This window comes from Musa acuminata, chromosome BXJ3-8 (genome assembly GCF_036884655.1).
Source record: "Musa acuminata AAA Group cultivar baxijiao chromosome BXJ3-8, Cavendish_Baxijiao_AAA, whole genome shotgun sequence".
In the NCBI taxonomy this organism is placed as follows: Eukaryota; Viridiplantae; Streptophyta; class Magnoliopsida; order Zingiberales; family Musaceae; genus Musa; species Musa acuminata.
The window spans coordinates 36135569-36161012 of record NC_088356.1 but is presented as its reverse complement, the minus strand read 5'-3'; the positions used below and the strand labels follow the sequence as shown (position 1 = coordinate 36161012).

General features: G+C 32.3%; 1 protein-coding gene across 1 annotated transcript; it reads right to left on the bottom strand.

The window, feature by feature from the left end:
• Positions 1–2141: 2141 nt before the first annotated feature.
• LOC135645161 (receptor protein kinase-like protein ZAR1) lies at positions 2142–4544 on the bottom strand. The gene is made up of 2 exons (XM_065163275.1): positions 2965–4544; positions 2142–2897 (listed from the first exon to the last, which is right to left on the bottom strand). The coding sequence occupies exons 1-2, from the start codon at positions 4406–4408 to the stop codon at positions 2317–2319; spliced, it is 2025 nt and encodes a 674-aa protein (XP_065019347.1). The 5' UTR covers positions 4409–4544; the 3' UTR covers positions 2142–2316.
• Positions 4545–25444: the final 20900 nt, after the last annotated feature.

Genomic DNA, 25444 nt, shown 5'->3' with positions numbered 1-25444 from the left:
GAGGTCTGTGCCAATGAAAGAGAGGTATGTGCCAATGGAATTATGGAGACAGTGATGATTCAAAAAAAAAAAAAAATACAAAGAGAGGAGAGAGAAAAAGTTAGGTTGTGAGGTTTTTACTAGATGATTAAGTGGTTAAACATCATTGGTTTTGACCCAAATTTTATGAAGAGAATCCTTATAATAAGCTCTACAATCCTAATGGTGTCGGTCTATGATTTATCTTTTTTGATATATCCACTTGGTGATACCAAAATTTTTCTTTTGATGAAATTCATTTATGATGATGATGATATATTATTGTTGAACCAAGATTTATGTTCTTGATGTTATTATGATCCTCTAGTTATTCTAGAGAAGATTTATTTCTATTATCACTATTGGTGATAATGAAGATTTGAAGTGCACTATAGTCTCGTGATTTTTCTCGTATTGAGTTTTTCAGGTAAAAAAATTGATATTTCGATTGATTTATTATTTCATTATTTATATTATTCTGATTAATATTTATTTTTTAATAATAAATTAGTATTTTGATGAGGAACTTATTTTGATATATAAAGAGAAAAAAATTATTATGTTATAATAATGTTTTCCAACAACTACTTTGATAGACTCAAACCTAATCTCAGCAGAATTATATAACAAAATTAAAAGGTCAAAAGCATAGTTATCCATTTAAAAAACACACCCCCCACCCCCCATTATTATTCGGATGTCATTCGATAAAAATCAGTTTGTGAAATTTTTCTGAATCTCCTTCGAGGGTTCAAGCTGAGGGAATCATGGTTGCTTCCGGTGGTAGCATGCAAGTTGAAGGACGGCAATGTTGGAATGAATCATCCGTGGTACTATCACAAATAAATGCTCTCCTATGGCCGAAGCTTTCAGCTTCACGGACTAGTTATCAACAGCGACGTTCTCCCGGGAAGAAAAGGACTGCCGTTCATATACCCCAAGTGAACAGTCCGGTAATACCGACACTGTACGGCGGTGGAGTAGAAACTTAGTGTACAAGACAATACATTGCCAAGCTGTTTCGGATGGGAGCAATCGACCTTTCTTTTATTTGGTTGAGTTTGAGTCGATTCAAAAAAATTAAGCTTATTAAGTTTGTGAGTCACTCACTATATCTTAATACTATTTTTTTTATAAATTATTTTATTTTAAGCCGATGATTAGAGGCTGAAAATGAGTTTTAATTGATTCCAATATCTTTCTATCAAATATCCTACCCCGACACATTAGGAATATTATTGTTATACATTAGAAATTTAACCAAGATTATGCGTTAGTTTTCTTTAAAGAAAACTATTCATTAAGTATTAAAAGTAAACATATGATCAGAGGAAACACAAGAGATAGAGAGAGAGAGAGAGAGATAGGGGATGTAACAATATCCCAAGAGTTGATCGGTCCTCTATTCCTGTTCCAGTTAGCTAATGCGTCAACCTCAAAATTTTGAGTTGATGGATTATTGCGAGTCTAATCGGACCTAGACATTGTTGAGTCTGATATGATCATGAGCATATTGGAACTATAGAAAATCTTAAAAAACCTTTTAAAATATCCTAACTCCAAATCTAAATCAATACAACAAGACATTGAATCCAATTTAAAAGCTAAGTCACACCCCAAAATCTAGGTAGAACATATGTTTGGATCCACAATAATAGTTTCAAATTAGGTCGGAATAAGCTTATATTAAGTATACATTAGATAATATTTGGGCTCCAAGTAGACGTCATCTCTGTTGACATACTGGCAGCTTTCTCAAAGCTGTGGTTGGATCAAAATTTTGACTGACACAGTAAATGAAGGCTGGTAAAATAGGGGGAGGACATGATTCGTAAATGCTACAGATGAAGTCTTTCTGTCCTAAGATCAATGCCAATGGGTTCACTTTCTTCAACCTCTTTTCTCCTCCATTCACATGATCAAAGTGTTTACCGATGAAGACACTTTTTGCTTATCATGGTTGGCTAACCCATTAGTGCAAATGGTAGGCGTTAGCTGTTGCACAAACTAGTTATGCTATAAAAAAGAACTTGTGTTGATTGTTTATGGGTTGACTTCAAGTATTAATACTTCAAATCATAGTTTAATCCATTAAAAAGGAGACTAGGACATGGTACATTTAACAGCATGCAGGTAAAAGAACATCTCGATCTAACTCAGACGGACAGTGCACTGTTCTTACCTGCTGCATATATAGATTTGCTTGTCTGATAAAACCTGGTAATGTTTGAGCAACCACAGTTACTGCTTGAGGTAGAAGAAACTGAGCTTTTTTGCTGGTCAATTTTCCAACATTTTCTAGCTTGTTAATCTCTGCAATAAGTCAACGACGTGCCTCATCGATGGTCTGCTTTCGGGGTTTAACTGGACACAGCCTAATGCTATCTTGAGTGCAGTGGTAATCTCATCTTCTCTCTCTGTTTCCCGGGTCAAATTAGGGTCTACCACATCCAACAGTGTCTTCCTCTCTTCGATAGAGATCTGAACCCATCGAACTAAGTCCATGTCCGAAGTCTCCATCAGAACAACCGGAGATCTTCCACAGATCAGTTCCAGTAGGATGACTCCATAGGAATACACATCCCATTTCTGTGATGGTCTGAGAGATTTGATTGCCTCTGGAGCTTGATAGAACAATGCATTGCTCCAAACAGGACTGATCGATGGTGTTCCTGTTTCCATGTTGGTGGTGAGGTGCCCAAGTCCGAAGTCCGATATGTATGGCTCCATGTCTACTCCGAGGAGTATGTTGCTTGGCTTGAGATCTCCATGGACGTACTTCTTGGGGCTGAAATCATGCAAGAAGGCCAAACCCTTTGCGACCCCCTTCATGATCTTAAGCCTCACATCCCATGACAGCGGCGACAAGCTCATGTTTCCTATGCACGACAGAAATGGCCATCAGCAGATGCACTGTAATCTAGCAAGGAGTTCTTCGACACTTACCATGGATTGCATTGGAGAGGTTGCCATTGGGAATGTAGTCGTATATAAGAAGTTTCTCGTCGGCAGACCAGTAGAAAGCTCTTAGGAGAACGATGTTGTGATGCCTCACTTTTCCGATGGCTTCCACCTCTGCTCGGAAATCTTTGAACCTCTGCGACCCACCTTCGCCTAATCTTCTTACCGCCAGTGTCAATCCGTCCTCCAAGATCACCTTGTACACAATCCCAATCCCACTCTTCCCCAGCACGAAGGCAGAGCCCTTCAGCAGATCTTCCAAGTCGAACCGCACCTGCTTATCTACTGGTATGAGATCAAATTGCTCAGCATCCTCTGCCGGAGTCTCGCTTCCATCTTTCCCGCAGCATAAACACTTCTTCCCATCTTTGTTCTTGGAAGACACTGCTCTCCTGTAACAATAGAAGAAGAGCATAGCCATGAGAGCAATTGCAGCAACGTCAGCTACGACTATGGCTACCACCAACTTTTTGCTCAGACCATTTCTGGTTTTTTTGCTATTGTTGGGTTCAGAAGCTAGAGGTGAATGGTCACTCGGCAAGGATGGCAATAGCCATGGGCTGCTGGCTGCTCTGCTCGACAGAGAACAGGGGTTCTTCAGTGGCGGACCGCAAAGCCCAGGATTTCCAATAAATGCAGTTGGTCCTCTGTTCAGTAAAGCTCCATTCTGTGGGATCGAGCCGGTCAAGTTGTTGAACGCAAGATCGATGTAGACTTTGTCCGGTAAGTCTCCGAGAGTTGCAGGAATGGCACCGGAAAAGAGATTGTGTGAGAGGTCGACCGTGCCACCAAGGCTAGACAGGTTGCCGAAGTCGCTAGGGATCGAACCGTTGAGCCTGTTGTAAGAAAGGCTGAGCTTTTCCAAGGCGGCAAGATTGGTCCCGAAACCTGCCGGGATGGAGCTCGTCAAGTTATTGTGGCTGAAATCAAGGACCTTCAACCTCTTGCAACGGAGGATAGAAGCAGGTATTGCGCCATGGAGCAGGTTCTGCGAAAGGTCCAAGATTTGGAGGAGAGAGAGGTTGCCGAGCTGAGGAGGAACAGGACCGGAGAAGGAGTTCCCGTAAAGAACCAGGCTTTGGAGCCGGCCGGCGGCGAAGAGTCCGGAAGGCAGGCTCCCGTGAAGCCTGTTGCTCCTGAGGTTGATGTGCCGAAGAGAAGAGAAGGAGCCAAGCGAGGAAGGAAGAGAACCCAAAAGCCTCTTCTTTGGGAGGCTAATGGAGACAACCCTTCCTTCTTCACAAGTGATCCCATTCCAAGAGCACGGGTCGGCACCGGAGGAGTTCCAGTTGGCCATGGAACCATCAGGATCTTCTTGCACGGCTGACTTGAAAGAAAGAAGTGCAAGGCCCTCCTCGTTCAACGCGACTACAGGAAGAAGAAGAAGAAGAAGAACCCAAAGAGGAGATTTCCTGAGTTGAAACTCCATGAAAAAAGAGAATAATCGTCTTCTTCCTGTGACTACTCTAAACAAGCTCAGAAAAGAAATGCATGACAAGGAAGCAGTGAGGGAGTTTGGGAAGAAACCACTGACACCTAGAGAGAGAGAGAGAGAGAGAGAGAGAGAGAGAGAGATCAACTTGGAATGGAGTTTGGTGAGGGGGTTTTGTCACTTGGAGAAGGAAATTTATGACAGGCTAAATTGCATGTGATGATGGATGGGATAATGATCTTTTTTATTTTGGGTGACAGGAGTTTGACATGCGGGCAAAGCCGTCCTTAAGGTTTGATCTCATCCACCTCTACACATACTGTTTCTGTTTTCTTCTGTTGCTTTGTACATTTGCCTTAGTTTGAATTCACAAAGGCCCTTTAATTTGAAGGTGTGTAAACTCCAACTGGTTCAAAAAGATATTAAGGGCAACTAAAGCAGAAAAAATCTCTAATAATTTGTCAGATGACATCTCTATTGAGAATTTATCCACTATAAGAATAGAATGTTGCCTCTTAACCGCATTACTTTTTACCACCTTTTTTTGCTATATTCAGCAAGTCTAAGTATGGCCACCCTCCTACTATGTTGTAAAAGGGAATGATATGATCCAATCAATATTTTTTTAGAATTTTCTGAATCTGTTCATATCATTGAATCCGTTTAGGTCAATCTTGGGCTTTTATCCTCCTCTTTTTTGTTTTTCTCCTTACATGTCTTTATCTTTTTCTCTGTTTTATAAGAAACAAAAATAGAGTAAGTAAGGAAAAATAAAAAAATAAAAAAATTGGGAAGGATAAGCGTGGACGAGTGGAGAAGGGTGAAAGAAAAAAAAAAACAAGAGAATATCAAATTGAACTAGTCTTCTTCAATTTGATCCGATTCATATTTTAAGTTTAACATAAACTAACATAATAAATTGAAGGACGAATTCTATAAAAAAATTTTAATTTTAATTTTTTTCTCATAAAACATCCTTATTTTAAAAAGTATCCAAACAACACCCTTATTTTTTGAAACGATAATATTAACCTTAAAAAATCGCTTGGTTCACATACAATTAAGTCAAACAAAAAATTAGTCTAATTTGAATCGATTTTTTAATCATATATTCTTGTTTCACATTTACTAATCAACGCAACATAATCTTTCATCTACAGCTACACCCTATTCCATTAATATTATTACAATATAATCTATAACCTCCAAGTATTACGTTATTATTATGTTTAGGGTTGAGTTCCGCGATCATCCACGACACCAAGTTCTTTGAGTTTTTATTATGTTATTGTCAAAAAAGGGTTTTAGGGTTTGATCATTTTATGCTTCTAGAGTTCCAAAACTACACTGACAACTAACATTATTTGTGATAGAGCTTTAATGTTTTCTTTAAAATATGTCTCTATTTTCATAAAAATATTTAGTAGAAAATTTAAAATTTTGATTTATTGTATAGCTAGGATTTTAGGGTTGCATAAATGTTTGCTATTCTAAACGATGTTATGAAAACTTATTATTTTACTACCAATATTTTGAGTATTTTTAAAAATAAAATCTTTATCCAAAATAATATGTTATTTTGCCTTATTTATTTTATTTCTAATAAATTATAATTCATCCACGTAATATTTTTCACATTTGAGCTTATAAAGAGGTATACAATATATAAAGAAAATTTGGTCTAGAGAAAATTTTTCCTAAAATGTGTGCACTACTTTTGAGAAAATATTCAAAAATAGTGCACCAAATAGGTGCACTTTCCATTTTAGAAAATATTTTGGTATTTTATGGATTTTTTAGCATCCGTGTCATTTTTCTAATTTTTTCTTATTGTGTCTAATTCTAAAATCTTATAAGGCATAAATGCAATGTTCTTTCATATTTAAGCTTCTAAATAGGTCAAAAATATATGTAGAAAATTTGGTACAGAAAAAATTTTCCTCATAGGTCATGCATTGTTATTGAGAAAAAATAAAAAATAATTCATCACAAAGATGCACTGTTTAAAAAGATCTAAAATTTTTAAGAAAGCTTTAAATAGGACACTCATGAACATATGCTACTGGACTTTTATTTTAGAGAATTTTTCCATATTTTTATAAATTTTTGGGTATCTGAACAATATGTCACTTTTCTATTTTCTGCTTCTTTTTTATTTCTAAAAATTATAATGCATCCATGTAATATTTTATCATATTTGAGCTTCTAAAGAGGTCAACAATATATATAAAATATTTGGTCTAGAAAAAAAATTCTAATAAGTGATGCACTATTTTTTTGGTAAAATAAAAAATAATACATTGCAAAGATGCATTGTTCAAAATGATCTAAATTTTTAGACAAACTTTGAATAGGACACTTATGAACATATGTCGCTAGTCTTTTATTTTAGAATTTTTTTTTGGATATTTTCATTGAATTGTGAGCATCCAGATAGTGTGTCATTTTTTATTTTCTTCTCATTTTTGTATTTCTAATAAATTATAATATACCTATGTAATATTTTTTCATATTTGAGCTTCTAAATAGGCCAGCAATATATGAAAAATTTTAATCTAGTAAAAAAAATTTCCTAATAGATGATGCACTATTTTTGAGGAAAATATCAAAAAACTATGCATTGTGTAAATATATTATTCAAAATGATCTTAAATTTTTAAGAAACCTTTAAATAAGACACTTATGGATATATGTCACTGGTTTTGTATTTTAGAGATATTTTGATTTTTTAAGCATCAAAACATTTTGTTATTTTTTTTTTCTGTATTTCTAACAAATTATAATGTATCTATATAACATTTTTTCATATTTGAGCTTCTAAATGAGTCAACAATATATGTAAAAAATTTGGTCGAGAAATAAAATTCCTAATAGGTGATACATTATTTTTTTGAGAAAAAATAAAAAATAATGCATTGCATCGATACACTATTCAAAATTATCTAAAATTTTTAGAAAAACCTTGAATAGGACACTTATGGGCATATGCCACTAGTTTTCTATTTTAAATTATTTTGTATTTTTATAATTTTTGAACATTTGAACAATGTGTCAATTTTTTTTAATTTTTTTTATTTTTATTTTTAATAAATTATAATACATATGTATAATGTTTTTTCATATTTTAGCTTTTAAATACATCAAAAATATATGTAAAAAAATTGGTCTAGGAAGAAAATTTTCTTAATATGTGATGTACTATTTTTGAGAAAAAAAATAAAAATAGTGCATCCATAGATGCACTATTCAAGATATTCTCATTTTTAGGAAAGCTTTAAATATAACACTTAAAAACATATATTACTGATTTTTTGTTTTAGACAATTTATTTGATATTTTTATATTTTGACCATATGAACACTAAGTCATTTTTTTTATTTCTAGCAAATTATAATGCATCCATGAAATATTTTTTGACATTGAATCTTCTAAATAGATCAATAATATATATATATATATATATATATATATATATATATATATATATATATATATATATATATATATATATATATATATATATATATATATATATATATATATATATATAGAAAATTTGGTTCAGAATTTTTTTTTAAGTGATGTACTATTTTTGAAAAAAAAAAGAAAATAGTGCATTACATGGATGCACTATTTATCATGATTTCAATTTTTTAGGAAAGCTTTGAATATGACATGTATGAACATATATAACTGGTTTTCTTTTGCAGAGATTTTTTTTATTTTAAATTTTTTTAATCATCTGAATAATGTATTATTTTCTTTTTTTAAAATTTTAATAAGTTATAATTTCATCCACGTAGTTGATTTTTTACATTTTAGCTTCTAAATAGGTCAATAATATATGTAGAAATTTTGATCTAGAAGAAAATTTTCTAATAGATTATCCACTATTTTAAGAAAAATAAAAAATTCTATATCATATCGATATACTATTCAAAATGATATGAATTTTTTAGGCAAACTTTTAATAGGACACTTATAGACATATGTTATTGGCTTTCTATTTTAGAGATTTTTTTCTATATTTTTATAATTTTTTAGCACTTAAACCGTTTATCATTTTTTCATTGCATTATTTTTTATAGATGCAATGTTCAAAATGATCTCAAATTTTTAGGCAAGCTTTGAATACCACACTTATAGACAAAAGTTACTAGTTTTCTATTTTAGAGAATTTTGTTAGTATTTTTATGAATTTTTTAGTAATTGAACAGTATATCACTTGTTATTTTTTTATTCTAACAAACTAGAACACATCAACAAAATATTTTTCACACTTAAGCTTCTAAACTAGTCAACAATATATGTAAAAAAATTGGTCTAGAAAAAAAATTTCTAATAGGTGAAGTATTTATTTAAGAAAAAATACAAAATAATGCATTGCATAGATGCACAGTTCAAAATAAACTTAAATTTTTAGGCAAACTTTGAACATGACACTTATAGACATATATCACTGGTTTTCTATTATAAATTTTTGAGCATCTGAATAGCGTATCATTTTTCTATTTTTATTATTTTTTAAATTTTAAACAAATTATAATGCATGCATATAATATTTTTTCACATTTGAGCTTTTAGATAGGTAAAAAATATATATAGAAAATTTCCTCAGCTAAAAATTTTTTTCTAATAAGTGATGCATTATTTTTGAGAAAAAATAAAAAATAATGCACCGCATAGATGTACTCTTCAAAATGATTTTAAATTTTTAGAAAAGATTTGAATAAGAAGCTTATGGACATATGGCATCAGTTTTTCATTTTATTTTTTTGATATTTTTATGAAATTTTGAGCATTTGGATAGTATGCCATTTTTTTTATTTTTATCTTTGTTTTTTTTATATTTCTATTAAATTATAATGCATCCATGCAATGTTTTTTCACATTTGAGCTTCTAATTAGGTCAATAATATATGTAAAAAAAAATTTCTAAAAAAGATGTTCCTAATAGTTCAATAATATTTCTTTTATCCAAAAAATAATGCATCACGTAAATGCATTGTTCAAGATGGTCTCAAATTTTTTAAAAAGCTTTTAAAAGTACACCTATGGACATATGTCATTGGTTTTCTAATTTAGATATTTTTTTTGTTTTTTGGATTTTTGAGCATTTGAAAAATGTGCCATTTTTATTTTTTATTCCCTATTTTCTGTATTTCTAACAAACTATAATGTATTCATTTAATATTATTTTATATTTGAGCTTCTAAATGGGCCAACAATATATGTACAAATTTTGGTTGATGCATTGTTTTTGAGGAAAAATAAAAAATAGTTGATGCATTGTTTTTGAGGAAAAAAAAATCCTAATAGTTGATGCATTGTTTTTGAGGAAAAATAAAAAATAGTGTATTGCAAAGATGCACTATTTAAAATAATCTAAAATTTTTAGGAAAGCTTTAAATAAGACGCTTATGAACACACGTCATTGGTTTTCTATTTTGAGTTTTTTTGATATTTTTATGAATTTTTGAGCATATGAACAATGTATCATTTTTTTATTTTCTATTTATTTTTTATTTCTAGCAAATTATAATGCATTCATGCAGTGTTTTTTCACATTTGAGTTTTGAAGTAGGTCAACAATATATTAAAATTTTTTATTTTGAAATTTTTTTTCTAATATGTGATGCACTATTTTTAAGAAAAATAAAAAATAATGCGCCGATATATGTACTTTTTAAAATAATCTCAAATTTTTTAAAAATTTTTGAATAGGATACTTATAGACATATGTTACTGATTTTTTATTATAGAGTTTTTTTATATTTTTAAGAATTTTTGAGCATATGAACAATGTATAATTTTTTATTTTTTTCCTTTTTTTATTTCTAACAAATTATAATGCATCCATATAATATTTTTTTATATTTAAGCTTCTAAATAGGTCAATAATATATGTAGAAAATTTGATCTAGAAAAAAATTCTAATAGGTGAGGCACCATTTTTATGGAAAAAAAAAAAAAACAGAGCATCACATATCTGTTCATAATGATCTCAAATTTTTAGAAAAGCCTTAAATAGGAAACTTATGAACATATATTATTGGTTTTTCATTTTAGAGAATTTTTTGATAATTTTATGAATTTTTAATCATCTAAACAATGTGTTATTTTTAATTTTCTCTTTGTTTTTTTATTTCTAACAAATTATAATGCATCTATATAATGTACTTTCACATTTGAGCTTCTAAATAGGCCAATATTAGAAAATTTGATCTTAATTTTTAATAGGTGATGTACTATTTTTAAGAGAAAATCAAAAGTACTATATCACATAGATACACTATTCAAAATGATTTGAATTTTTTAGACAAGCTTTAAATATGACACTTACGGACATGTATCTAGTTTTCTATTTTAGAGTTTTTTTTAATATTTTTATGAATTCTTGAGCATTTGAACCGTGTGTCATTTTTTTTTTATTTTCTCCTTGTTTCTTCAAGTAATTTTTTATTGAAATATTAATTCTAATCTCTTTTGGCTTCAAACATGAAATAATCATGTAATCAAATGTTTATTATACACATGCAAAGTTCAAAGCCAACTGCAAGAGTATTGTTTTAATCATATATATTTTTTGTTTATATAAATTCTTATTTAATTTATGTTTAATTTTTATTGATAATTTTTAAATTTCATCTTTGCAGTTTTATTTGTTGGTATTTGTGGATTATGTCATTCCGAGTATGAAGTAGGGTCAAAAAGCCATTCTTGTTGGATTGTTTTGAGGTGAAATTTTATGGATCATTTTCGTCGTTTATGATGAAGTTTTATGGATTATTTTCATCATTTATGACACCTACTAAATATAGTCAAGCAAAATTGGTTCAAATATCACCAAGACAGTGTCACTTATATATTAAAAATAGTACCAAGTCATTTCCTATATATCCCTAATATTCCTTTATCTCATGACTTAATATAAGTAATTATAGAAAGATGGTATCAGAATAATAAGTTTTTAGTAAATGGACTGGAACTATTTTTTTTTAGTCTGATATATCTCTTCTGCTTAATCTACCTAATACTAAAAAAGTTATTGATCTAAAGGTATTTAGATCTGCGAAATATCTTACACACAAGTATTTTTTCTTTAAATGATCAACCTATAAAGATTTAAAAAGGTTGGTGATAAATTTATATCCAAATGATGATGAGGAATTAGTGATAGACTATTGTTGGATGTATGTATTATATATTTTTGATTGTATATTATTTTGTCAAAGCAATTACATATTACAATGGCCCTTAGTATCAACTATTGTTGATTTGAAAATTTTAAATAAGTATAATTGGCCAATAGTAGTTTATTAATTTATTTATGAAAGGATTTCAAGAGTTTAAGAGTGAATAGATTTCAAGAATTTCAAGAATTGGAATCCTTTAAGAAAGAATGCGAAGAATTCTAGAGAAATGAGGCTTCAACTATTGGTTATTTAAAAGGTTGTCTACTTATATTGTAGGCAGCTTACGTATGAGTTTATAATTTTTAAATTATGATACCCTATTTTTTTTGTATAATATAATTTAATTCTAACATGTATTTGAAATTTGATCCAATTAGTTTTGTGAACATATCCTATGCTTTAAGCTATCATATGAAGTAGAATATCCAAGATTATAGAAATAGTCTATGTTAGGATCTTAATAGTACTAAGAGGAGAGATGAATTAGTGTTGTAGCAAATTTTAACTGACTTTCAAGCTTAATCATAAATTTTGTATCAGAAATACGATTAACCAAATATTAAGTGTGAGTAAGGATTATGAGTGAAGTGAATAATACGTAAGCAATCATAAATAAAAGTCACGTTCAGAAGAAGAAATGTAGACCGATTTATAATGGTTTAGTCTTTTCGACTTATGTCTACTCCCGATTTCTCTTCTCTCGAGACTACCAATTTTCACTATCGATCTTCTTTCTAATGGACAAAGATTAACTATCCTTTTTATAACCTTCTTCATTTTTACAAGCTTAGGAGAGAACCTCCATACTTACTCTTTTACAATAAATCTCTTGCTTTCTACAGCTTAGTATCACAACTAAACTCAAGAGAGGGGAAAAGATTCAAATAATGCTCAAAGAAAAAACTATAATATTTCATAAACCTAAGAATCGATGCTCATCAACCAAGCTTGAATAAGGTATTTATATGCTTCAAATGACTTAAAGAATAGAGCTAGAAATTTAAATCCCAAAAATTTTGGGATATAGGTGGTACTACTGCTAGCACTAGGTGGTACCATCATTGTAACTTTTAATGTCATAATTTTAGACTTTAGCGATATTACTACCATAAAATTTGAATTATATATAGTACTACTACTACCCTAGGCAATACTATTATTGCAATAGACAGTACTACTATTGCCATAGGTAGTACTATTATCAACATATTTATGAAGCTTTTGGCATATTGTGCGCTCCTCCATTATGTCGTCTAATCTTTCGATACTTTGTCTGAACCTTCAACATATCGTCTTTTCCTTTAGTATATCACATATTCCACTAGTATGTTAACTTTCTCTTGACATCCAATCTTTTGATGCAATATCCAATCCTTTTGTTATGATGCCCGAACTTATAGCACGAAGTTTGATCTTTAACATATCGACTAATCATTCAGCTCAACATCTAATATTTTATATGATAATTTCTTAATGCAATGTCTGACTCTCCTGCTCGATAATTAACCCTTCAATGGTCCAAGTCCATAATCGAAGTATTTCCTATATCACTTATTTCAAAAGCATATTAGTCCAATAAAGTCATCAATTTATTTCATTATCAAAATCTAGGATTCAATAGTCTATTTCCATATTGCATTGAAAAATAATTAATAGAATGATATTAGCATTATCATATGATAAAGTAAGTACCTTGTTTTAGAATTAAATTCAGATTTATTATTATTTTTAATTATGTTTTATTACTTATTTATCATTAAAGAGTTAAATCCTTTACCATGTGAGGCATAGTTATATTCTTACGAGACACCACATACAAAGGTATTAGATGTTAAGATATTGCAATTAAGTATCAATAGTTGAGGAGATAAGACCTACTGAGCGATCATATACTATTGAGGTATATTTCTTTTATAAGTCATACCAATTATAGCTTTCTTTGAGATAACTAGATAATAAATTTATTTTTCATTCTATATCAAGAAACTCAAACCTCTAATATAAGAGAAGAACATAGGAGGTTTGTGTTGTTAGTGCAAGAACATAGTTTGACTAATCTATGAGACACCAGAGGAACAAAGAGAAGAGGAGCTACTATGAAAAAAAAACTTTGAAGATAAAAGTCAAGAAAAAAATCATAGGAGAAATTAGAGAAGGATAAGGTGTTAGGACCAAAATCGATACTAAGAGGGGGGGGGGGTGAATTAGTGCATTCAGAAAAATTACATCGATTCAAAAATCTCGTTCAATAAATCCTATATCAGAAAGATGAGTTTAACTTAAAAGCGTTCGGAAGTGTAGTGAATAAGTAAGTCAGTTTGTAATATGAATGAAAAGTATAAAGTAAATGCAAACCAGATTTATAGTGGTTTGGTCATCATGACCTACGTTCACTCCCGATTTCTCTTCACTCGAGGTCACCAACTTCCACTACCGATCTTTTTTCTAACGGGCAAAAATCAACTATCCTTACAACTCTTTCTCCTTTGCACAAGCTCATGAGAGAACCTTTACACCCCTCTTTTACAAGTGTTCCCTCACACACCTCCCTTAGGATTATCACTAAGCTCTTGGAGGAGGGACTCTATACTTAAAAGAGTTTTACAACATTGGAATCTCAGAGTTTTTGCTCTCTTTTCATGTGTTTTCCAAGCAGAAATTTGTGGGGTATTTATAGACCCCAGATGACTTCAAAATTTGGAGCTAAAATTCAAATCCCTGAGTTTTAAGGGTATGGGTTGTACCACCGCCTACCTTGGGCAGTACCACTGCCTGTCAATCTGACACTAGGCAGTACCACCACCTAGCCTGGTGATACCACCGCTTGACATACTGACACTGGGTGGTACCACCGCCCAATCTGGCGATACCATTGTCTGACAGTATGGAAAAGTGTGTTCTTGACTTTTCCAGCTCATGGGTGACTGAATGAGCCTTCCACTTGCCTAAAACAATCCCAATAGGCCCCTAATTGAGTTGAAATAGTTACACTGAAAAACAACTCAATTACGACCTAAACTAACTCGATCTAAACAAATTATTACAAAGCACGAATCATCTGTTGTTTGACATGTCATTGGTGCTTCTGACGCTTCGTCTGATCCTTCGATGTATCATCCTCTCCTTCGATGTATTATCTAATTAGCATGTTGATACCCGCAAATTCTGATCTCCTTGGAGCAATATCCGATCCTTTGGCCCGATGCTCGAACTCACGACACGAAGCCTTCTGCCGACATATCGACCATTTCTTCAGTCTGATGTCCAATCTTCTGACATGTTCAATTCATGCCCAACTTCTTATTCTTCCTACTTAATCAATTTGCCTCTCCTGATCGAAGCTAGTCCTACATCATTCAAAACACAGATTAGATCATAACATTATTAATTGGTTTCATCATCAAAATCCGAGATTTAACAAGATCTACTATATTATTTATGATCCTTATTCAATCTCAATAAATTATAATTATTCTATTTATAAAATTTAATAATTCAGAAACTAACAGTTCTACCATGAGCTACTATCCTTTATTAGCAATTGAAAACTTTATATTTTGTTTTTATCTTATAATTTCTAGTTGCAACATGTTTAATTTTAAAATTTCTTTGAATAATATAGTTTTTAAAGGATTTTAAAAATTCAGCCCTATCTAGAAACACTTGTCCAAAGATCTTATTTAGGTTACAAAATTATATATTAAAAAATATAATAATATAACTTTAATGTCATTCAAATATCATATGTAGATCATTCTATAAACAACCATCATCATCAACGAAAAGAACTAGTGTGTTTAATAATATACTATCATCTTGGCTATAAACATATTCGGTAAATACTTTTTTAATATTATCATCCATATCTTCACTTAAAATAATTCATTGACCAATTATATCTAAATGCAACATAGATATTTGGGTTTATGTAATCATCAACATATTCTTATAATCTTTCTTCAGCTAATTTATTTTCAAAGATATTACTATTATCATCATCGTCAATGTAATAAAATGGGTCATCCAAGACTGTGAGTCTCAAAATTTAAGCTATTTGGCAAATGAATTTTATCAACACTTAATATCTCACCTAATGTTTGTCTATCAATATCATCAATAATTAAAAATAATTCATCAGGAGTAAGATCCTCCTTATAATGAGATTATTAGAGTTAAAAAATATTTTTTAAGATCAATGAACTAATATTTGTTAGGATCGTAATGACACTAAGAAAGATGGGGGTAAATTAGTACTTTCATAAAATTATAATTTTAAATTTTTTATTCGATAAAAATTGATATTGAAAGTATGCTTGACTTAGAGTAAGTGTAATAAGCAATTAAATCAGAAAGCAATAGCAATGAAGAGCAAAAAGGAAATGCACATCGAATTTATAGTAATTCGATCGTCGCGACCTACGTTCACTCCCGATTCCTCTTCCGTTGAGGCCACCGGCGTTTAATAACGATCTTCTTTCAATAAACAAAGACCAATTACTCTCTTTACAACTCTTTCCCCTTTTTATAGGTTTAGGAGAGAACCTTTACAAGTCGTACACCTCTTTTAAAATGAGCTCTAATCTTTAAAGAGGAGGAGGAGAACACTCAACACTTTGCAAGAGATTTGAACTTAGAATCACAAGCCTTTTTGTTCACTTTTCTTACTAACTCAAGTATGAATGAGTGAGATATTTATAAGCCCTAAATGGCTTCAACAATGGAGCCAAAAAGTCTCATCCTCGAGTTTCCGGGGTCTTGGCGGTACTATCGCCAGTGCTGGGTGATACCACCACCTATAGCATTAACCACTAGTGGTACTACCATCTAGTTTAGGTGGTACTACCACCTGATAACATAGGAGACCATGTACTAGCGATACTACCGCTAGTTTGGGTTATACCACCATCAGTCTAGGCCTTACCATTACCTAACACTGGCAGTGCCACCACCGGTCTTTCAAAAATCATACACTTCATACGTTTCAACTTATAGGTGGTTCCACTACTTGGTCTGGTGGTGCCACCGCTTGACCCAACTATGAGTCACTGGGCTTCCCAATGGCCCAAATCAACCTCGATTCAGGCCCAATGGGCCCCTTAATTGAATTAGCATGGCTATACTCAAAACTAACTCAATTAGACTTAAACTACGACAATTAAGATATAAACAATTATAAGACAAGAATTCTATATTATCTTATATGTCATTGGTTCATCCGAACTCCCGGCACATCATGCTTTTGCTAGTCACATGTGCCCTATAAGCCAATCCTATAAGTGATGACACATGTAACATGATACATATTCTTTATGCTTATTATTATTTGATATTTTATCAATATATGCATATATATTGTGATGTCCATGGATCTATATAATAAGAATCAGATCATAATGAGATCATGATAACGAGACCGATTCACTTTTAAACACAGACCCTAAATAATCCTAGCCATAGGTTACTCAAGAAGGAGATTGAAATAGCCGGATAAACTAGTGTATTGTATACCTATCCATATGATGGAGGTAGCTGGTCTCATAGCTGCTCGTGTGGGGACACTAAGAATACAGTGCATGTGCTCATTAGAGAATGAGTTCACTAATTGATCCACTCACAGAATACTGGTTGGTTGACGATATCTTATTGTTAGATAACGATTTCATAGTCCTGGTAGTGTATCTGGTCCTTAGACTTGAGACACTAAGGATGTCCTATATGAGTACTCTACTCTTTGATACCAGACTTATAGGTTTGGAAGTTTCAGATCTAGTGCAATCGGTCCTTGGGAGTGGCAACCAACCTTACGAGGGCTATTGAGTGTTGATAGAGGATCATCCACTCTCGGTATCATAAGAGGAATATCCTGTGTGTTCTTGCTTAAATAAATCCTTGGCCAAGGTCGTTCGGATTGAGAGAGAAAAAGTTCTCGGGAGAATCCGATTAGAGCGAGACTCGAGGAGAAACCGCATGGGCCTAACAGCACCATACCCGGTATATATCCTTTAGAATATTAGATGGATGAGGGATTATAGATACATGGTAACTAAGGACAGATAGGTCCAAAGGATTGGATTCTCTTGTATCGTTTGCGGACTACAGTGTAGTGTCATGGTACGCCCATAGTCGATGAGTCGAGTGAATTATTATGGTGATAATAATTCACTAAACCAGAAGGAGTTCTGATAGGTATGACTTACGATCAGCTCGATATTAGACCTAGAGGGTCACACATATATGGTAGGTATTGCGATGAGTATAGGTTCGAATATGAGATATCCGCTGGTGCCCCTATCTTATTGGATATCCAATAAGCCCTTGAATTATTGGATCCCATGGATGATATCCAATATGAGCTAATAATAGATTATTAGGTAGAGACCTACTAATCTAAGAGGCTTGGGTAATTGGATGAAGATCAATACCCAATAGGGCTGGATCCATTAGGGTTAACTATGAGTCTTTATAAATATGAGGGAACTAAAGGCCTATAGGCTAGGGCTTCTAAGTTATCACCTCTTATTCTCCTCTCCTCTTCTCCTCCTCATATAGCAGACCTGGAGGTTTGAGAAGCGTCATTGCAACCCTGCTATGTGGATCACCGCTAGAGAGGATGACGCTTGACCTCCTTCATCCACTCCTGAATGTTGAATCTTGGATTTTGATGATGAAGTCAATTGTAATTTGTTTGATCTAATCTATATATTGAGAAAAGTGTACAGGATTAACTACGATAGCAGTAAGATATAAAGCAGGTGTTGTGCCGGAGTCAAGATCGAGATCTTATTGGGAGTTCGAGAGTTCGACGGAAGTCCGAACGTTCGTCGGAAGCTCTACCGGAACAAATCGAGAAGTCCAAGAGCTTGCCAAAGAAGCTCCTGAAAACATGGCCGACGATGGCACCGCCTGGAAGGCAGTGCCCCTGAAAACATGGTCGGCGGTGGCACCGCCTAGAAGGTAGTGCCCCTAGATTTCTAGGCGATGGTACTACCAACAGCAATTCTGCCAATGGTGGTACCGCCCCTGTTCAGCGGTGGTACCGCCCAGTAACGACGGTGGTACCGCCCAGTAACAGTGGTGGTACTGCTAGTACCCCAAATTCCTAGGGATGTGACACTTTTTGGCTCTAATTTTGAAGCCATTGGGGCCTATAAAAACCCCATCCTTTTCTGCATGAAAGGGCACGAAATTATTGGCTTAATCTTGAAGTCTTGAGTCATAAAAGTGTTGTAAAAGTTAGAGTTATCCTCATTCATCTCTTAGCCTTGTAACCATCCAAGAAAGAGAAGTGAGACTTGAAAGGGTTGTCTCCTAAACTCGAGAAAAGGAGAAAGTACTATAAAGAGGTGTTCGGTCTTTACCTATTGAAGGAAGGCCTTTAGTGGATGTCGGTGACCTCATCGGAGGAGGAATCCGAATGTGGATGTAGATCATCTTGACCGAACCACTCTAAATTTCGGTTTGCTTTTCATTTGCGCAATTTACTTTACTGCAAACCTCCTTAATCTTCTCTTGCACTTTTACGAAATCTTTTAAGTTCAACTTCTCTTCCAAACAGATTGAATCGAAACTATTTTGTCAGAATCGATTTTAAACGAAACAAATATTTTTCTGAAATCGTGAAAGTTTTCTGCTGCACTAATTCACCCCCCCTCTTAGTGCCGCTCTTGATCATAACAATTGGTATTAGAGCAAGGTTCACTCTCATTTGGTTTTAAACTCAAGAGAGATAACATTTGCTGGTAACCTAGAGATCCATTCAATTATACGTCCGTCCATGTTCAATAGGACGGATTACATATATTGGAAGACTAGAACGAGGATCTTTCTAATTTCAATAGATTTTGAATTATAGAATATTGTAGATAATGACTTTCAGAAGTCTTCTCTTCTAATGAACGACTAGAATGAGTTGGAGAAGAAGACTTTCACTTTAAACGCAAAGGCTATGAATGTCTTGTTTTGTGCATTAGATAAAAACGAGTTTAATCGAGAATCGATTTGTGAAACGACTTTTGACATTTGGCACACACTCGAAGTGACTCATAAATGCACTAGTAGAGTGAAGGAGTCAAAAATTAATCTTTTAGTGCATTCTTATAAGTTGCTTCGAATGAAACAGAGTGAGACCATTGGAGACATGTATACCTGATTTACGGATGTTGTCAATGGTCTAAAAGGACTTGGTAAAAGTTTTTCGAATTTTAAACTTGTTAATAAGATTTGAAGTTCCCTTCAAAAAAGTTGGGACCCTAAAGTAATGACCATTCAAGAGGCCAAAGATCTAAATTATTTTCCTCTTGAAGAACTAATTAGGTCATTAATGACCTATGAAATGATATGTAAAGATCATGAAGAGCTTGAGGACACCCTTCCAAAGAACAGGAAGGATATGACACTGAGAATACAAGAAGACTACTTGAAAGAAAACTTAAGTGATGAGGACCTTAATGAAGACTTGGCATTCTTAACAAGGAAATTAAAAAAAATCATTAAAAGGAATAAATTTAAAAATGATACTAAAAATAAATTTGAACATAAGAAAAAACAAGTGATTTGTTATGAATGCAAGAAGTCGGGACACTTCAAGAGTGAATGTCCCTAAGTAAAGAGGAGGTAACCAAAGAAGAAGGCTCTCAAAGCTACATGGGACAACTTAAGTGCTTCCGAAGAAGAGGAGCCAACCAACACCGAGCAAGTTGCTCACTATGCACTAATGACTATTGGAGATGAGGTAACAAGTTCATTTGATGCAAACTTTTCATTTGATGAACTTTTAAATACTTTTCATGATTTATTTGATGAATGTAAGTCAATTAGTAAAAAAATATAAATTATTAAAAAAGGAGCATGATTCTCTTGTTAGTGATTATGATAGATTAAAAGTTGAGCACAATGATAGTTTAACTTCATGTACGAAATGTGATGAACTAGAATTACTTCAAAAGGAAAACTTGCTACTTAAGAAAACCTTAGAAAAGTTTGAGGTTGGTAGCAAATCCTTGAACATGATCTTTGCTAACAAGGGTCACGTTCATAGAAAAGGTGGAATCAAATTTGTGAGTAGCTCTCACCAAAATCCAACCACCTTTGTTAAAGGCCCTACTTTGCATGTTTCATCCCAAAAAAAATGTAACTTTTGTTGCAAATTTGGGCATGTAGCTTATCATTGTCCATTTAAGAAATATAGTCCACACAAATTGATTTGGGTTCATAAAAGAACCTCAAATGACTCGATGCAACATGATAAGCTATGTAGATCGATTTTTGAGGCACCCAAGATCAAATGGGTACCTAAAAATCATCCTTTTTTGTAGAAACGTTTACTATCACAAGCTAGCAGCAAGAAATGGTACCTTGATAGTGGATGCTCAAGACATATGACTAGAGATCCATCTCAATTCTCTAAGCTCACTAGCATAGACGAAGGATATGTCACCTTCGGAGACAACAACAAGGGTAAAATCATTGGCAAAGGAACCATAGGTAACAAATCCACCTTTTCTATTGAAGATGTGTTGTTAGTTGATGCCTTAAAACATAACCTTTTGAGCATTAGTCAATTGTGTTATAAAAGATACATCATTAAATTTGAATCTAATGCTTGCATTATTGAAAAATCACACAAAAACACATCTATGATTGCACTAAAACAAAATAACTTATACATTATTGACATTAATGATCTTTGCAATGAAATATGTTTTTCGGTTTTGAATGATGATGCTTGGCTTTGGCATAGGAGATTAGGTCATGCTAGGATAAAACTAATCACTCAAATTTCATCCAAAGAACTTGTAAGAGGAATTCCTCATATCAAGTTCGTCAAAGATAATGTGTGTGATGCATGTCAACTAGGAAAACAAATAAAATGTAGTTTCAAATCTAAGAACCAAATAAGCACCTCTAGACCTTTGCAATTGATCCATATGTTCTTATTCGGACTAATTGCTACATCAAGCCTAGGAGGTAGCAAATATGCATTTGTCATCGTGGATGATTATAGTATATACACATGGACTTATTTTTTGGCACACAAAAGTAAATGCTTTAGGTATTTCTTTAAGTTTTATAAATTTGTTTAAAATGAAAAGAGATTTATGATTTCGTCAATTCGAAGTGATCACGGTGGTGAATTTCAAAACCGTGATTTCTAAGAATTTTGTGAATCTAATGGATATAACCATAACTTCTCTACTCCAAGAAATCCTCAACAAAATGGAGTAGTAGAAAGAAAGAATATAAACTTACAAGAAATAGCAAGAACCATGTTGAATGAACATAGCCTACCCAAATATTTTTGGACCGAAGCCGTAAACACGACATGCTATGTCATGAATATAGTTCTCGTAAGACCCTTACTCATCAAAACTCCTTATGAGTTATGGAACAACAAAAAACCCAATGTTTCATATTTTAAAGTTTTTGGGTGTAAGTGTTTTATTTTGAATGAAAAATATGCCTTAGGAAAATTTGATGCTAAATCCGATAAAAAAAAATTTCTTGACTATTCTTCTATTTCTAAAATATTTCATATCTTTAATAAAAGAACTTTGATTATAGAAGAATCTATTCATGTTGCTTTTAATAAAGTTTTTGAAGTTAAGAAAAATAATTTTGATGATGATGTTAATTTTGATGCTTTGAATTTAAATGAAACCCTTTCTCCATCTAGCAACTTGGATGCATTTACTTTCGAAACATCCTTACCCAAGGATTGGAAGTATGTAGATACTCATCCTAAGGAGCTAATCATAGAAGACATATCTAAAGGGGTTCAAATTCGTTTCTCTCTTAAGAATTTTTGTGCAAACGTCGCTTTTCTCTCCCAAATTGAACCTAAATACATTGACGAGACCTTGAAAGATGATTCATGGGTCATTGCAATGCAAGATGAGTTAAATCAATTTGAGAGAAATGAGGTATGGAAGCTTGTTCCTAGGCCAAATGATCATTTAATTATTGGTACTAAATGGGTCTTTAGAAACAAGCAAGATGAATTTGGTATCGTGGTTAGAAACAAGGCTAGATTAGTGGCCAAAGGTTTCAACAAAAAAGAAGGGATCGATTAAGAAGAGACCTTCACTCCTGTGGCACGATTAGAAGTCATAAGGATGCTCCTTGCCTATGCTAGTAGTAATAATTTTAAGTTGTTTCAAATGAATGCTAAAAGTGCTTTCTTAATGACTTTATTTTCGAAGAAGTTTATGTTGAATAACCTTCTAGATTTGAGAATCATAATCTTCCTAATCATATGTTTAAATTGACTAAAGCTATCTATGGATTAAAACAAGCCCCAAGGGCTTGGTACGAGAGACTTAGCTTATTTCTTATCGAAAATAATTTCTCTAAAGGCAAGGTCGTTACTACATTGTTTATCAAAAATTTTAAAAATAATTTTTTTATTATTCAAATTTATGTTGATGATATTATTTTCGGTTCCATTAATGAATCTTTATGCAAGTCATTTGCCAAAAGTATGAGTCTAGAGTTTGAAATGAGCCCAATGGGAAAACTAACCTTCTTTTTAGGCTTACAAATTAAACAACGTAGCAATGATATTTTTCTTAGTCAAACAAAATATGCTTTAGATTTACTAAAAATGTTTAATATGGATAGCTCAAAGGCTATTAATACTCCTATGAGCACCTCTACTAAGTTAGATATTGATGAAAGTGGAGAAAGCTTTGATTAAAAAGCTTATAGGATATAATAGGAAGTTTACTATACCTTACTGTAACTAGACCGGATATCATATTTAGTGTAGGACTTTGTGCTAGGTTTCAATCTAATCCTAAGATATCTCATCTTAAAACAGTTAAGAGAATACTTAGATATCTTAAAGGAACCACAAATTTAGGATTATGGTATCCAAAATCCGAGAACTTTGAGCTAATTACTTATGCTGATGCAGATTTTGCTGGATGTAGATTAGATAGAAAAAGCACATCCGGAACATGTCAATTTTTAGGACACGCACTTGTTTCTTGGTTTTCCAAGAAACAAAATTCGGTTGCACTATCTACAACCGAAGCCAAGTATATTGCAGCTAGTGTATGTTGTGCACAAGTTGTGTGGATGAAAAACACTTTAGAGGATTATAAGATTCATCTTAAAAACATTCTCATAAAATGTGATAACACAAGTGCAATATGTTTAACAAAAAATCAAATTCCACACTCTAGAACTAAACATATTGATATTAGGCATCACTTTATACAAGATTATGTTAATAATCATGATGTAATCTTAGAGTTTATTAATACGAAACATCAATTAGCCGATATTTTTATAAAGCCCTTAAGTGAAGAATAATTTGATTTTATTAGAAGAGAATTAGGAATGTTAATTTGTCTGAATGCATGAATTTCATTTTCGAACATTATTGATTCTTTGGATCACTCACTTAAATACTGTGCTGATAATTTTATGATATGAATTATACATGATGATAAGGTTGTGTGCTTCAATAAATGCTGTTTACTTTGATGTTGAAATTTTGTGCTTTGATGCTGAAAGTTTCTATAATATTGTGATCTCTTTAAATGGTGAGCATGTTATCATACAATGATGTAATATCATGTTTACTTTGATGATTATGATTTCTATTGAATATTGAGAAGTTTTAATCATACATCAGATTCTTAACTTTTGAGTGCTATAAGCACTAATGATATTATCTCATACAAGTAGTGATGATAGGCTATGACAAAACATTTTATAAATGCATGAAGTGTTTATACATATCTTGATGTTTGATTCATGGAAATCATTGACAAATGCATCTCTCACGGATTTCACTCTTATAAATTTTTAATGAGAAATGGATTTGATGTAATGCTCTTCTCACTATGAAATTTTATTCGTGAATTTTTCCTTCATATGATACTCTTCTCCCATGAAAATTGAAGGAATTCCAATAGATATATTAATCCTTGAAAGATGAATTCTGGTGTGTGATAATGAAAGCATTTGTGTGATAATTTTTGTAGGGATTTGATTTCATATTGATATCTCGATCCTTTTCATGAATCCCTTCTCTTTGTCAAAATGAAAGCATGTTTTAACGAAAACTTCTTTATCATTTTTGACTTATTCAAATCATTTCACAAATTTAGTTCTTAATGGATTCCCTCCTTACCTTCTTTCCTCTTCTTCATGCAAAATGTGATGACAAAGGGGGAGAAGTTGTTGGAATCAATCGTTTTAATGTTGATAACATTTAATGATGAGAACTTTTGAGTGTGAAACTTGCTTGATTTTTTTTACCACATTTGCATTGTTGAATTGTTCTCCTTTTTGTTGATGACAAAGGAAGAGAAATAATATCAAAATATGGTAAATTGATGACAAGTGTATACAATGTATTTCATCATATATACTTGAAATATTTATTGATGACAAATGTTTGCCATAGAATACTGAATTGTTATCTATATCATCTTTCATATTTGAAATATCATACTTGAAAATGGATATCATGCCTTGACATCATTTTGAAAAATACTTGATATCATATTTTGAGAATGTTAGATCATGATAGGAATCATAATGTGCATGTTGATAAGTTTAATAAACTTATCTTATCAGTTTATTTCTTTAATTCAAAGGCCTTGAATTCAAGAATGTCTTTTCTCAAGTATGGCATATAGATATGGGAAGTTAAGGTTAATTCCGTCAGCAATTGATTGTCATCATCAAAAAGGGGGAGATTGTTGAATCTCGAATTTTGATGATGAAGTCAATTATAATTTGTTTGATCTAATCTATATGTTAAGAAAAGTGTGTAGGATTAACTACGATAGCAGTAAGACATAAAGCAGGTGTTGTGCTGGAGTCA

What these genes read in the sequence shown, in the direction of transcription:
- LOC135645161 (XM_065163275.1), bottom strand. Translation starts at nt 4,408, where the DNA reads ATGGAGTTTCAACTCAGGAAATCTCCTCTTTGGGTTCTTCTTCTTCTT. An exon ending in CCTCTCCAATGCAATCCATG is followed by an intron (nt 2,898 to 2,964) that starts GTAAGTGTCGAA and finishes TGTCGTGCATAG; the next exon opens with GAAACATGAGCTTGTCGCCG.